This window comes from Melanotaenia boesemani, chromosome 20, assembly GCF_017639745.1.
Source record: "Melanotaenia boesemani isolate fMelBoe1 chromosome 20, fMelBoe1.pri, whole genome shotgun sequence".
In the NCBI taxonomy this organism is placed as follows: domain Eukaryota; kingdom Metazoa; phylum Chordata; class Actinopteri; order Atheriniformes; family Melanotaeniidae; genus Melanotaenia; species Melanotaenia boesemani.
The window spans coordinates 13348538-13360751 of record NC_055701.1 but is presented as its reverse complement, the minus strand read 5'-3'; the positions used below and the strand labels follow the sequence as shown (position 1 = coordinate 13360751).

General features: G+C 39.9%; 2 protein-coding genes across 2 annotated transcripts in view; one reads left to right on the top strand and one right to left on the bottom strand.

The window, feature by feature from the left end:
- mnat1 (MNAT1 component of CDK activating kinase) overlaps nt 1-4587 on the bottom strand; it is a 30732-nt gene extending 26145 nt beyond the window's left edge. The window contains exon 1 of the mRNA XM_041972654.1: nt 4402-4587. Within this exon, the coding sequence (XP_041828588.1) occupies nt 4402-4490 (89 nt within the window). The 5' untranslated portion in view covers nt 4491-4587. The remainder of the gene's footprint in view (nt 1-4401) is intronic.
- A 1368-nt stretch (nt 4588-5955) lies between these two features.
- On the top strand, nt 5956-11842 carry six4a (SIX homeobox 4a). The gene is made up of 3 exons (XM_041972957.1): nt 5956-6823; nt 8357-9051; nt 10528-11842. Exons 1-3 carry the CDS (start codon nt 6090-6092, stop codon nt 11142-11144), a joined length of 2046 nt encoding a protein of 681 aa, XP_041828891.1. The 5' UTR covers nt 5956-6089; the 3' UTR covers nt 11145-11842.
- Nucleotides 11843-12214: the final 372 nt, after the last annotated feature.

Genomic DNA, 12214 nt, shown 5'->3' with positions numbered 1-12214 from the left:
TTGCACAGTACACTGTTTTAATCAAGTCTCTGTGGAGCTTTATTTCCATAGGAATCCACCTTCTTATTTGTGACCACCTTAAAAAATTGACATCTGGTTTCCAAATGGCAAAATCTGCTTTTGAACACTGACACTATTTACAATAAAATATGGCAAAGCTGAGGGGAAAAAAGGCAGATTTTTTTTTTTTTTTTTTTTTTTTTAGCATTTATGGTTTGGTTGAGTCATTTCTTTTGAAAAGTCACTAGAGCCAATCTGAAAGTTTCCCAGGGAACGGGCCTATTAGAACAGTCATCACAGAGACATCTTGAAAGACATTTCACTTTGTCAGCGAGACCAAAAGCAAAAAACTAAATATGAAACTGCAGAGACATGGAGTTTGGCTGTTTACACCTAGCGTCTCTGATATGGGCAAACAAGCTCAACCTGCCAAGTCTGACGTAATACAACAGCGAAATAAGGCACTACTGTGATCATATGTCAGTTTAGCTTGGCTTTGATGAAGCAGTAATATTAAAAATGAAAGGTGAACGGCCAACAGAAACATGTATGCTGTCCGATTGGTGGCTCAAAAGTATGAGGAGCCCCCACTCAAGTGCACCCTGGAAGAGGCAGATGTTCGCTGTGGCCTCAGGGTACAGGAGATCTATAGACCTTGCCATATGGAGGTAGATGGAGGGATTCAGCTTGTTTCCACAGGCCTACAAAGAGCCCATTCATCAACACTGGGCGAGGAGTGGGGCGTAGCTTGCCCCCTGCCCCATAAATGGACCACACAACAGAACTCTCCAAAGGGGAAATCCTGTGTAACTCTAGAGCAAAGGGGTGATCATCTAAAAGGGAGGGAGGAGACTTTTAGAGTCAATTTTCCATCTCCTGATTTGCGCCAGCTTTTAAAATGTGTCTGTAAAGATCTGTAATCAAAGGGGTCTCATAGACTTCTTGCCATGGCTACGGTACTTTACTTGGCATAGAAAAGTCCTTTAAGTGAACAGACAGAGGACTAACAGCTTGCCATCTCTTTGTCCCAAGGCTGTTGCTGCTGACTGAGTGCTTCTGACTCCTCCCTCTCTCACCTGTCCAGCTCAGAGCTCCAGGCTCCTATCTCTTCATCTGCAGCTGTCAGCAGGTCAGAGAAGCGGGTGGTAATAGGAAGGTAAACAGGGTCCTAGCTCAGCAAAGAGTCTCTCCCACCAATACACCTCACCACCTATTAGTGACACTGCATGTATATTTGCCTTGTTCCTTTGCAAGAAAATAAAGCAAAATGAGCCTATAGACAAGAGAATGCTGTCTAAAAGTTCCTGTCATGTAGCCCGGGATTATCTCAGATGTGTAAGCTGAGATAGAGCAGCATTGCCTTTTTTATGAAACCTCCTGTAACGCACTGCCCTGTCCTAAGATCTACAATATCTGCACCATGATGGTCAAAAAATGTGTGAGGCCCAAGAATTTTTCTAGCTAACAGAAGCTGTGTGTAATCTAAAAAAAAAAAAAAAAACAACTTGGTTTTGGTGACTTTGGTGTTTTAAAAAAAGTAGGTAGAAACAAGAGTTCTACAAGTATTTTCAACACTGCAAACTTGAAGGTAAATGCCTTTTGTAAATAAAAATGTCAGTAATCTTTATTTAAATAAATTATAATGATAAAAAAACAACACACAAGTATTAATAGATTTAGCAATTTGATTGGTTGGTTTTAAATTTATCATAATTCTCCTAATCTTTCTCATCATAAAAGTTTATGTTCATCCTAAAAGAAACTATTGATAACATAACTTAAGCTATTTCTGCTAATAACTTGGGCTGCATGAGGCAATTCACATTTTACAAATGTACAAATGTACACTGATCCAGAACATATAATTTCCTTTCTATTCAATGAGGTGTGTCTGCCCCGTCAGCCTCACTATATTCCTGCTGTAACAGCCACCTAAGCTACAATTGTTTTTTGCTGCCTATGCCCTATGTCAAATGCCAAATGACATGGGTATGATGGGTCTGGTGTCATTCTGCAGTGGTAATAACATGCATCAAATGCCCCTGGTGACAGGCATACAAAATGTGCTGTGTGGGAGTTTAAATTTAGATGCACAGAGAACCTTGATAAAGCAATGTAACACCAGGGGTTCAGACATCTAACCACACCGTAGAAGAGACAGGCTTACAGTTATTAAAATGACTAACAAACAACAAAGACAAGTGATGAGATGATTTAACTTATATTTGAAAAATGTTAAATAAAAAAGCTTCCCAGAAACCTGGGTGGTAATTTCAAAATGTTTGTTTTTGTCCTGCCAAGAGTCCAAAACCAAAACAATCCACTTTACAAATATTTTCATACTGAAAAAAAAGAACAGAAATTAGCCACAGTGATAATCTTACATTTTAGTTTCATGTATTATATTAAAATTTTTTTTTATTTTAATTTTCAATTCTTAAATTCTGTACAGCTATCAGATTGATAGTGACAATAGACTGCAAAGCAAGTCAATACTGTGTTAATAGTATAATTCTAAGGAATGAATTTGATATGTTATGGCTGCCCACAGTTATTTTTATCTTCTAGACTATATCTAGTCAAGACTTGATGACCTCACAAATAAGAAATCTCTATGAAATTGAAACATGTTCTCAAACTGCAGCACAAGCCCCTAAAACCTTCAAATATTCATTAAGATTTCTCCCAAATAAAGTGCCATACAACATCAGTTATTAAATTACTAATACAGTTTGTGGGTACAGCAGTTTCCAAGTGATGCATAAATTCACTGTCGCACCAGCTCTCAGGAACAAACTCAAGGTGACCTGGGCTAGGACATCACTCCAAATTGCTTCATTGCAGAATCATTTTAATTTTCTATGTGTAGCCCTGTATCCAGACAGAGGCAGTGAGTTATGAGCTTGCTGACCTGATGACAAAGCACGACCACTTCCTGATGGTACGGTCAATAAACAGACAGGGACAAAAAAGATGCGCTCATCAGGCTACCGCCATCACTGCAAAATCCTCATGGAGACCATGTCCCCTCCATTTAACTGTTCAGGATTTTAAGTAGATGTCAAGGTTAAATACTAAAAATTGCACAACAGACAAGTTTTACCAACTGGTGACATAAAGATGATGCACAGTTCTGTCTGTGGTGGAAAAACTTGACAGAAATAGATGATCAGATAGTGAATATAGTTTCAAGAAAAGAACTTTAAATGTAATACACATTAAAACTCTTAAACATTAATCTAGGATTTGTTGATGGGTAATTTATATTTTCTGTCTTTTGTCAAAATCATGAATCCCTTCACAATCAGTCAATCAATCAATCAATCCCAACCACAGAACTTTAATCAGAGAGAAAAAGGTTAATTTAATGTAAATGCCTTTACAGGTGAGTGAAAAAGGGGGAGGAGAAGCATTGACCTCTACAGTAAGAGGATCCAATGACTATGTTATGTTGTAGGTGGCATTTTGCTGGCATTATTTGGTTCTTCTTGTCTTACAAGATTGGGTCACTATAAATCAATACAAAGTTTTTCCCATGTGATTACATTTATCTAAACTTAAACACATTTAAGTCTTCTACCATGGTTAGAGTAATCTCTTTTCATAACCGGTGTGCTTCTAACAGTATGAAAATTATTAGAATCATGCAATTGCATTAACTAGGTCTTAACCCATCTTAGCACCTATTGGAGATTTGAGACCAAAATGCTCTTTCAAAGCACCAAATGCTGGAATTGGATGTGAACTAGTTTGAAGAGCATTTGATTACTAGCCATTTTAATTATCACTAAATAATTCATTTAATTGATAAAACAATGCAAATGGCGCAAACACATAAATATATTTGTCAGTATTAGTCACTCCTAACTTCCTAAACTGTATGTATTTTCCATAAAGAGTCATGTTTTCAAGGACTGCTCATTATGTTTTTGAAGGGGGGTACAAATTACCAGTGAAGGTCAAGTATAAACAATGTCCAGTGTAATGTAAAACTGACTGTCATGCTCTACAGCATTGACTGTTGTCATACAGTACTTAAGAAATGTCAAATAGCCTGTTCAATTTAGATATTACTTGTTTGCTTATACAGATGATATCATATCAGCTGGGTCAGTGTGGTGTTAGACGTTCCCCATCTTCAGCTACATGAACACATTAGCTGTTAGCTTAATGATTATGGATCCAAAACAAAACAATCTTCCATGCCATGAGTGAGGTCCAACCATTAATAATTTTCCAACCATAGATTTTTTTTTCTCCCCTGAAATTTATAGTAAGCTCTGGGTTTGAGTTTTCCTGTTATTCAGTCTTATTGTGCACTTTGAAGCCAAACCGCCGACGTTTTTGAGGGGAAAATAAGCCCCACTGCTCTGTTTTCAGCTGTCAAATGTAAGTACTCACAGCGTGTGACCGCAGACGTTCACCATCAGCTTCAGCGATGGATTCCTGTACTTGGTTGTTTTGCATCTCGGACACCCCTGGTCGTCCATTTCTGTCTCTGCTACAAAAAGTAAAACAAGCTTTTAAAAAATGTCAACTTGCAGCTCCCCTGTCACTTCAAAGCGGCGAACCACTGTGTCACACAGATTCTGGTCCGACAGGAAACGCCTTTAATAAGGTTGGTTCCCTTTTAATGATCGCTTGTACGGTCGTGGTGGGAACACCGTGGTGTAGGCACGGACAAAGGCCCCCGGGCAGTCTCAGGGGGTATGAGGTAAAAAATCTGAATAGTTTATTTTTGCACAAAGATTGTATTTAAAAAGAATGTATAAAATGGCTGTTTTTGATTATAGCTTTTGACTCACTTTCATATATTCCATGAACTAAAGCCTGGCCCGAAACATAATTAAAACCAAAAATCGATCCAGATGTTGTTCCCCATGTAGCTTCTGAGATCATACAGTGTTTGTGTAGATGTTTTAGAGGAAAATAATTCTTCCTGAATTCTGAATGTATTGGTCAATGTGATTTCTTTTATATAAATACTGTAAAGATAGAATTTTAAAAATTATTATTTTATAGCGATTCACTTGTAACATTAACATAAGATAATTTAGTTGAATCGTTTAGTTTAAAATGCAACCCTTTCAAAGTACAGCTCAGTACCCTTGATTATGTTTGTAGCATTAATTTAACAATTTAAAATGTGTACAGCAGGCTACAGACATTTTTCTTCTTAAAAAACTGACTTGGCTACTGTAAAATCTGAAGATAAAACCAACAAAATTGCCTTGTTGATTAAAACGATCAGGATTAACATTAAATGAGAAGATGTTTCCTTGTTATTTTTTTGGGAATATTCGTTTTAAGTGCAGAATTTGACAGTGCAAGAAAGATTGGGCCTATGTGACTGGTTTGACTTGATCCATGTGTTGTGTGGCTTATGGTCATCTTAAAATCAGCACAATCTTCTAAAAAAAAAAAAAAAAAAAAAAAAAAGGCTTTTTTTTTAAAGGCACCTGACAAATAGGGTTTTAGAGCACATACAAAGAGATTATGTGTGAAAATGAGAGAAGTGGCCATAGACCGTGTTGAATTTTGCATTAAAAATGTTACAAAATGTTGAATCTGATCAATAATTTTCAAATGTGACACTTAATGTTTTGCAATCGTTTTAAAAATAACGACTTACAATAAAGAATCACTTTCCACTTAGATTTACCTGCCTCGATGTGGGAATAAAAACTCTTGAGTGCATGTACATGCAGTGCAACTCCTGACAATAGACAACAAGGATTTCCAGTTCCCACGATCCCAACAGCTCTCACCTTGCACAGGTGAACCAAGGGAATAGTGCATACTGGAAGTTACATGACTGACAACTGGAAACCAAACATTCGTGTATGAATCCTACTGGCTCCTCCCCTATGGGGGCCCTCGGCGGCCAATAGCGTGGCTCTCATGCAGATAGATCCCAGCGTGTCTCCCTCCAGCTCCAGTCCCCGCAGAGTAAAAGTCACGTTGGAAGGAAAAGGGGAGAAAGATATCTACTTACAGCTGCTGTTAGATATCCGATCGCGTTTGCATGGCGAGGAGGTAACCTGATCGAGCTGGGAGGAGTGACTCTACCAGGGAAGGCTTGAAAAAAAATGTCTTCTTCTTCTGCCGGAGAGGACACAACAGCAAATGACATCAAGAGAGAAAATGTGAAGGAGGTGGATACGCGGGAGTGCATCAAGCTTGTGGCGCTGGACGCGGCGGAGTTGTCCATGGAGCGCACGACTCCCAACACTGACGCGGTGCGCACAGAGCTGTTGGTGAGCGCCGCTTCCTCTCTGGCTTTCTCCCCGGAGCAAGTAGCGTGCGTCTGCGAGGCATTGCAGCAGGGGGGGAATGTGGACCGGCTAGCCAGGTTCCTTTGGTCTCTGCCACAGAGCGACCTGCTACGCGGCAATGAAAGCATCCTAAAAGCTCAAGCCCTCGTTGCTTTCCACCAGGCTCGTTACCAGGAGTTATATAGTATTTTGGAGAACCACAGTTTCAGTCCGTCCAACCACACCTTTCTACAAGATCTTTGGTACAAGGCTCGGTACACCGAGGCGGAAAAGGCGCGTGGGAGACCCCTGGGCGCCGTGGACAAGTACCGGATCCGGAGAAAATACCCTCTTCCGAGGACTATCTGGGACGGGGAGGAGACAGTTTATTGTTTCAAAGAGAGGTCGCGAAACGCACTGAAGGATCTGTATAATCAGAATAGGTACCCATCTCCAGCCGAGAAAAGAAATCTAGCCAAGATAACAGGACTTTCCTTGACCCAGGTCAGCAACTGGTTCAAAAACAGGAGACAGAGAGACAGAAACCCGTCGGAAGCACAATCAAAAAGGTAAGGATACAAAAGAGCGCCACTTTTTCAGTCGCACCAAAACTATAAAATATTGCGAGCGCTCTGTGCGTAAAAGGCGCAATAAATCATTCCCTTATAAATTGAAACCACTTGCACTTAATTCAGTGATTTCCTGTGTCTGTATTTCATAATGTCGCGTTGATTTAAACTATAAGATTTGACAATGTGAATTATTAACTGTTGATAGTTAGAAATAATTATTAAAAAACAGCGTCGGAGCACGCTTTTAATGTTTTGAAATATGAAGCTGTTGCCATTCAGATCCGGTTTCAAGTGAAGCGGGCCAGAAGAGAGGTGGAAACCATGGGCAACAAAATAACAAAATGCCTTACAAACGGCAGTGTTGTGTTAGACGCAAGAAGAGGGCAACTTTGATAGCAAAGTTCAAAAGGTGACTTGAAAGGGTGCTTGACTTTCTTATCTATTTGTAATTTGGGGGTATGAATACACAAGCACGTGCGCGTGTCCACAAACGAGCAAACAAATCATTGTCATTATCAAAGTTTTTTTTTCCCTATCTGGCACCAAAGAGGAATTACTGTACGCCAACCTTCTCCTGCGCTTCATATCGTAATCCTCCACACAAATAACCTGAGATGTGAAGGCTGTTCTTTCATGTTTCCCTCTTTGTGAACAAAGATGACACGCACCTGGTGGAGGTGACCCCTCTGTCCCTCTTTCAAACACACGCACGGACGGACACACACGCATCTATATGGGACTTTATAAACACTAGAAATAATCTTCAACAATGTTTTAATATTCATATAACTTGTGGATTTTTGTACTAACAGTACAACCATATTTACTGGCAGTGTGGGTTTAGATGTGTGCGTCTGTGCGCACGCGGGCGCGCGTACGCGAGGTGCAGCTGTTTTAATCAATCTTCAAAAGTGAGCCTATAACAAAACAGAGCTGCAAAAGTTTCTTTAAATTTTAAAGTCTGCTCTTTCTTGAAAAATAAAAAAAATAAATTTAATTGCCAAAAGTACAAGAGGAAACAAATACAAACTCAAAAGCCATTTGTTCTGCCAGGTCATCAGTACTGGTATTCTGTCACACCAGAATTTATTGCGCCAAATGGTCACACGGTTGTTGATGATTAGTTGTTGTCAGAGCAGCTTTCCAAGAGGTAAGAGAGGGCATTCCCAAACACAGCCTGCTCTTCAAAGCTGGGTAAAAAGCAATAAATGTGAGACTGTCAGCTATCAATGCAAGATATACATGGATTAAATTAAATTAAATTAAATTAAATTAAATTAAATTAAATTAAATTAAATTAAATTAGAGCCATACGTTTATATCCTCTCTTTTGTATAGTTTGTATTTAATATTAACAATTCTTCTGCTGAATTTATAGTGTGCATTCTTTTGCAGAAAAGTAGTCTATGTATGGGGGAAAAATCTTAATATCTACATTTTCCAATAGCCATCAAAGCTACAAATGGTTCTGTTTTGTTTTCCATCATTTAATGAGAAACCATTTGTTTATTTCTGCCTTTTTCTGTACAGTGAATCTGATGGCAATCACAGCACAGAGGATGAGTCCAGTAAAGGCCAGGAAGAGCTGTCTCCTCGCCCTCTCTCCAATTCTTCAGATGGAGTGATAACACATGGAAGTCTTCCCATTCAAACAGGACCTCTGGACAGTGGAGTTGTCATCCAACAGATTGGGGATGTCAAAATGTCCTCTGGATCCAGCAGTGGTGGCCTCTACAACGAAAGTCTAGCTACTAGTAACACATCCACCACCGTGTTTCACAATGGTGGTTCGTCTTACCTCCACTCACCTGGAAACATCCTGTTCAATGGGCTCAATTTGGGCATCCAGCCCTTGGCGTTCAACCCTTTGAGGCCACCTGGTGGGGTGTTGCTCGGAGGATCTGGAGCAGAAATGCAAATGCAGACAGGACAGGAAAAAGGACTAGGCAGTGCTGATGAGTCCACCTTGCAGTACACTTCCTACTCAGGCTGTGTGAATGGGGCAGAGGTGAAGCTGGAGGGCGTTCACACCATGGCCGGCCAGAACGGAGGCTCGTCTGTGCTGACGTTCAGCTCACCATCAGGTGCTCTGCAGCTAGGTGGGTACAGTCTGGTCCAGGTACCAAGTGGAGTCTCTGACAGTGATGGCAGCTCATTACTCAACAGCGATGTAGGTCTTCCTCCCCTACAGCTCTCCTCTGCATCCTCTTCAACAATAACACAAGGTGGGTCCAGGAAAGGATTTCCAATTTTAAAAAAAATCTACTATAATTATCACATATTCTTAAAATGTACATGTAACATACTGAATTTAAATGAGCATCAATAACACAGTAGTTTTATATTTTGAATGTATAATTTAACTTTTTCTCTTTGTAAGATGTGAATGATATGCATACTAAAAGATTTGCTGCTCAATTTAGGCTTACTCTTTTAATCTTTAATTCTTTTGAAATCTTTATTTGTACAGGAAGGTTCTTTTTGATGATGCCCTAACATTTAAATAATAATAAAATAAAAGTTAAAAGACAAGGAAAGCACAACATAAACAAAAACTACATCATCACATATAAAATCTAATGCATAAACATGATCAGGATCACTTCAAATGAATTTCATTCATTTACTTAATCCACCCTATTTCTTTCATGAGGGATTAAAATAGATTAAAAGGTATTAAAATATTAAATTTACCAAGTTTTTGAGAATGAATTTGACCTATAAGTGGCATAGAAGTTAAAAGCCAATTTTTCAAGCTCTGTATTGAACTTGTGACCTTAAAAGGTGATGTGGTTTTAGAGCTTTAAAGAAAATGTATTGTTGAGAAAAAATGTAAGATAACCCAGAGGTTTACTAAGAAATGCTTAATAGATTTATAAAATGCAATCATTCAGTTTGCATTAATGAAATACTGTTAACATCACTGCAGCTTTGATGACCTTAAAATAATAATATATATATATTTTTTATAATAATCAATACAATCTTAATGTACTCTGGTGGTATATCACATAATAGATGTTATAGTCTTATAATGACAACAGGGCAGTTGTTGCCCTTTGCACTCCTTGAAGGTTTCAGCGCAATGCTGCACATCTCTAATGGTTTATCAGCCAGTCTCTAATACTTCCACCTAACACTTCTCAGCTGCTTTATTAGCTGGTTTGTGTTTGGGCCATAGCCCGAGAAGCTGATAATATACATCGTACAGAGAAGAAGAAATAGGAAAGGGACAAACGTTCATATATATTTATAGAAGTAGTGGTCTTTTTAGAGCCCTGGAGATGATTAAAAAGAAGTCCTGAAGTCACCATCACTCATCATTGTCACACTCTTGATCTCCAGGGCAGGAAAGGAAAATATTTTTGAGACTATCAGCAGCTATTAAATGCATCAACATGGGAATAACCCATTGCAGGACCTAATTTGACATAAAGCAGAGAATCTAGTCCAGGAAGAAGAAAAAAAATATATTGCAGCTTGCTCACGAGTCCTGGTAGGCTATTGCATTTATTCTCTGGGACATTCTGGGGTCAAACTTAAAGAACACAAAAGTGTGTGAGACATAAAACAGTCATTTTTAGACCAAGGTCTGCTGTAAATGAAATGTGTGTGGGTCCAAGCAGTGGGAATGAGATCTGCTCTAGTTGAACTACAGGTAGACATAGTACATGTATTGATCTATTGTTGCGTCTCCACAGGTAACATGCCTCTGAATAATGTAGCAGTGAGCTCCTCCAGTGATAACTCATTCCAGCAACAGGACAAGCTAACCATGACATCTCTGCACCACAGTACAGTCCTCTACAGTATGAGCAACACCGGTCAGCCTGCCATCAAGAAGGAGCCTTTGGAGGGGGGAATGTACTCCTCATACCACCACGGGCTCCACCTTGACCCCAGTGGTCAGATCAGCTACACCACCCCAAACTCAGAGGAAATCTCCTCCAGCCATGGTGCCACCTCCACCACTGAGGTCACCGCAGTCACCTCATCCAGCCCCGAGCCAGAGGTTTACACTACCCTCACCGTCAGTACGCCACTGATCAGTCAAACAGACCCAAACAACCACCACCTCCAACACACAGAATACCTCGGGACCCACGAGGTGCAACGAGTAGCCCCATCTTCACACCTGATGGGCCCAGGTATGAACAGCGACTATATGAACCTATCAGAGAATAAGGTGGATGGCTCGGGGTCAGGAGGCATGAATGAAATGGTGCGGGCTATGTGCGGGGAGATGGAAGCAGCAGAGGGCAAGGAGCTGGCCAAACTACAGACAGTGCAGATGGATGAGGACATGGCTGACCTCTAGCCTCAAAACCTCACCCCTCGCAGAAGCACTCGTGTCCACCCGAGCAGTGATATGATGAATCTTTTTACTCTTTTTGTGTGTGTGTGTGTGTGTGTGTGTATGTGTGTTTTTTAAAACCATTAATTTCCTTTAAATTATTTGCATTCATTTGACTTTTTTTGATGCACTCTAGTCAGAGAGAAGCCCTGTGGGTGGGCTTGTTCAGATGGTCATGAAAATTAGAAAAACAGCCTGTAACATGTTTTAAAAGCCCCCGTTCGTGAGACGAAACATTGTGACTTATTAGCTAACAGAAGACGTTTCTGTATATGTTTGAGCCTTGTTTAAATGTGCATTTTTATAGACAACACCTGCTACTTCCTGTTGAGTGGATTTGATCTGCAGAAGCAGGTGTTGGAATGCCTTGAGTCATGTGACCACGATGTTCCTCCAAACTAAATGCGTCATGTGGGTCAAACCAAAAAGGTCATTCTGGAGGGGGGAGAGGGAGAGAGCCGCTATGAAAAGTTGTCAGTTAAACAGCTTTACTGAAGGACTGCACACACTTGCAGAGAAAAGGTCAATAACACAAAAAAGCTGCTGATTTAGGGAAAAGTGTCCTTCAGTAAGCACTTTAAATTATCTGAATGCCTCTCAAGTCACCACAAAAATGTGCTTTATGCTTTGTGCTTTATATCATATATATATATATATATATATATATGTATATATATATATAAAAATAGGGGGCATATAATGTGGGAAAAGATTGAAGACGAATGTGCCTTTCTGATACTTAAAAAACACAATGGCATTGGTCTGTTTTGGCATTTGCACTACCATGATGACATTCTAATGTTTCAAATAACCTCCGTGTTGGGGGGGGGGGGGGGGGGGGGGGGGGGTTGTCATGTGTGACACACCCCAGCAAATGCACACTATCGCAGTAATGGCTCCTATTTCAAATCTCATCATCAACCTGTGAGGCCAAGACACGAGCGATGATCACAAGCTCTCATGTTCTTCATCATATGTTGTTTATAAAGCTGCAACTCATAGTATGTTAACTAGATGTGATGATACTGTACTAT

Bases quoted from the DNA above. Each gene is read 5' to 3' on its own strand.
- six4a (XM_041972957.1), top strand. From the start codon at position 6,090: ATGTCTTCTTCTTCTGCCGGAGAGGACACAACAGCAAATGACATCAAG. The intron at 6,824-8,356 runs GTAAGGATACAA...TTTTCTGTACAG, and splicing joins TCGGAAGCACAATCAAAAAG to TGAATCTGATGGCAATCACA. The intron at 9,052-10,527 runs GTGGGTCCAGGA...GCGTCTCCACAG, and splicing joins CTCTTCAACAATAACACAAG to GTAACATGCCTCTGAATAAT.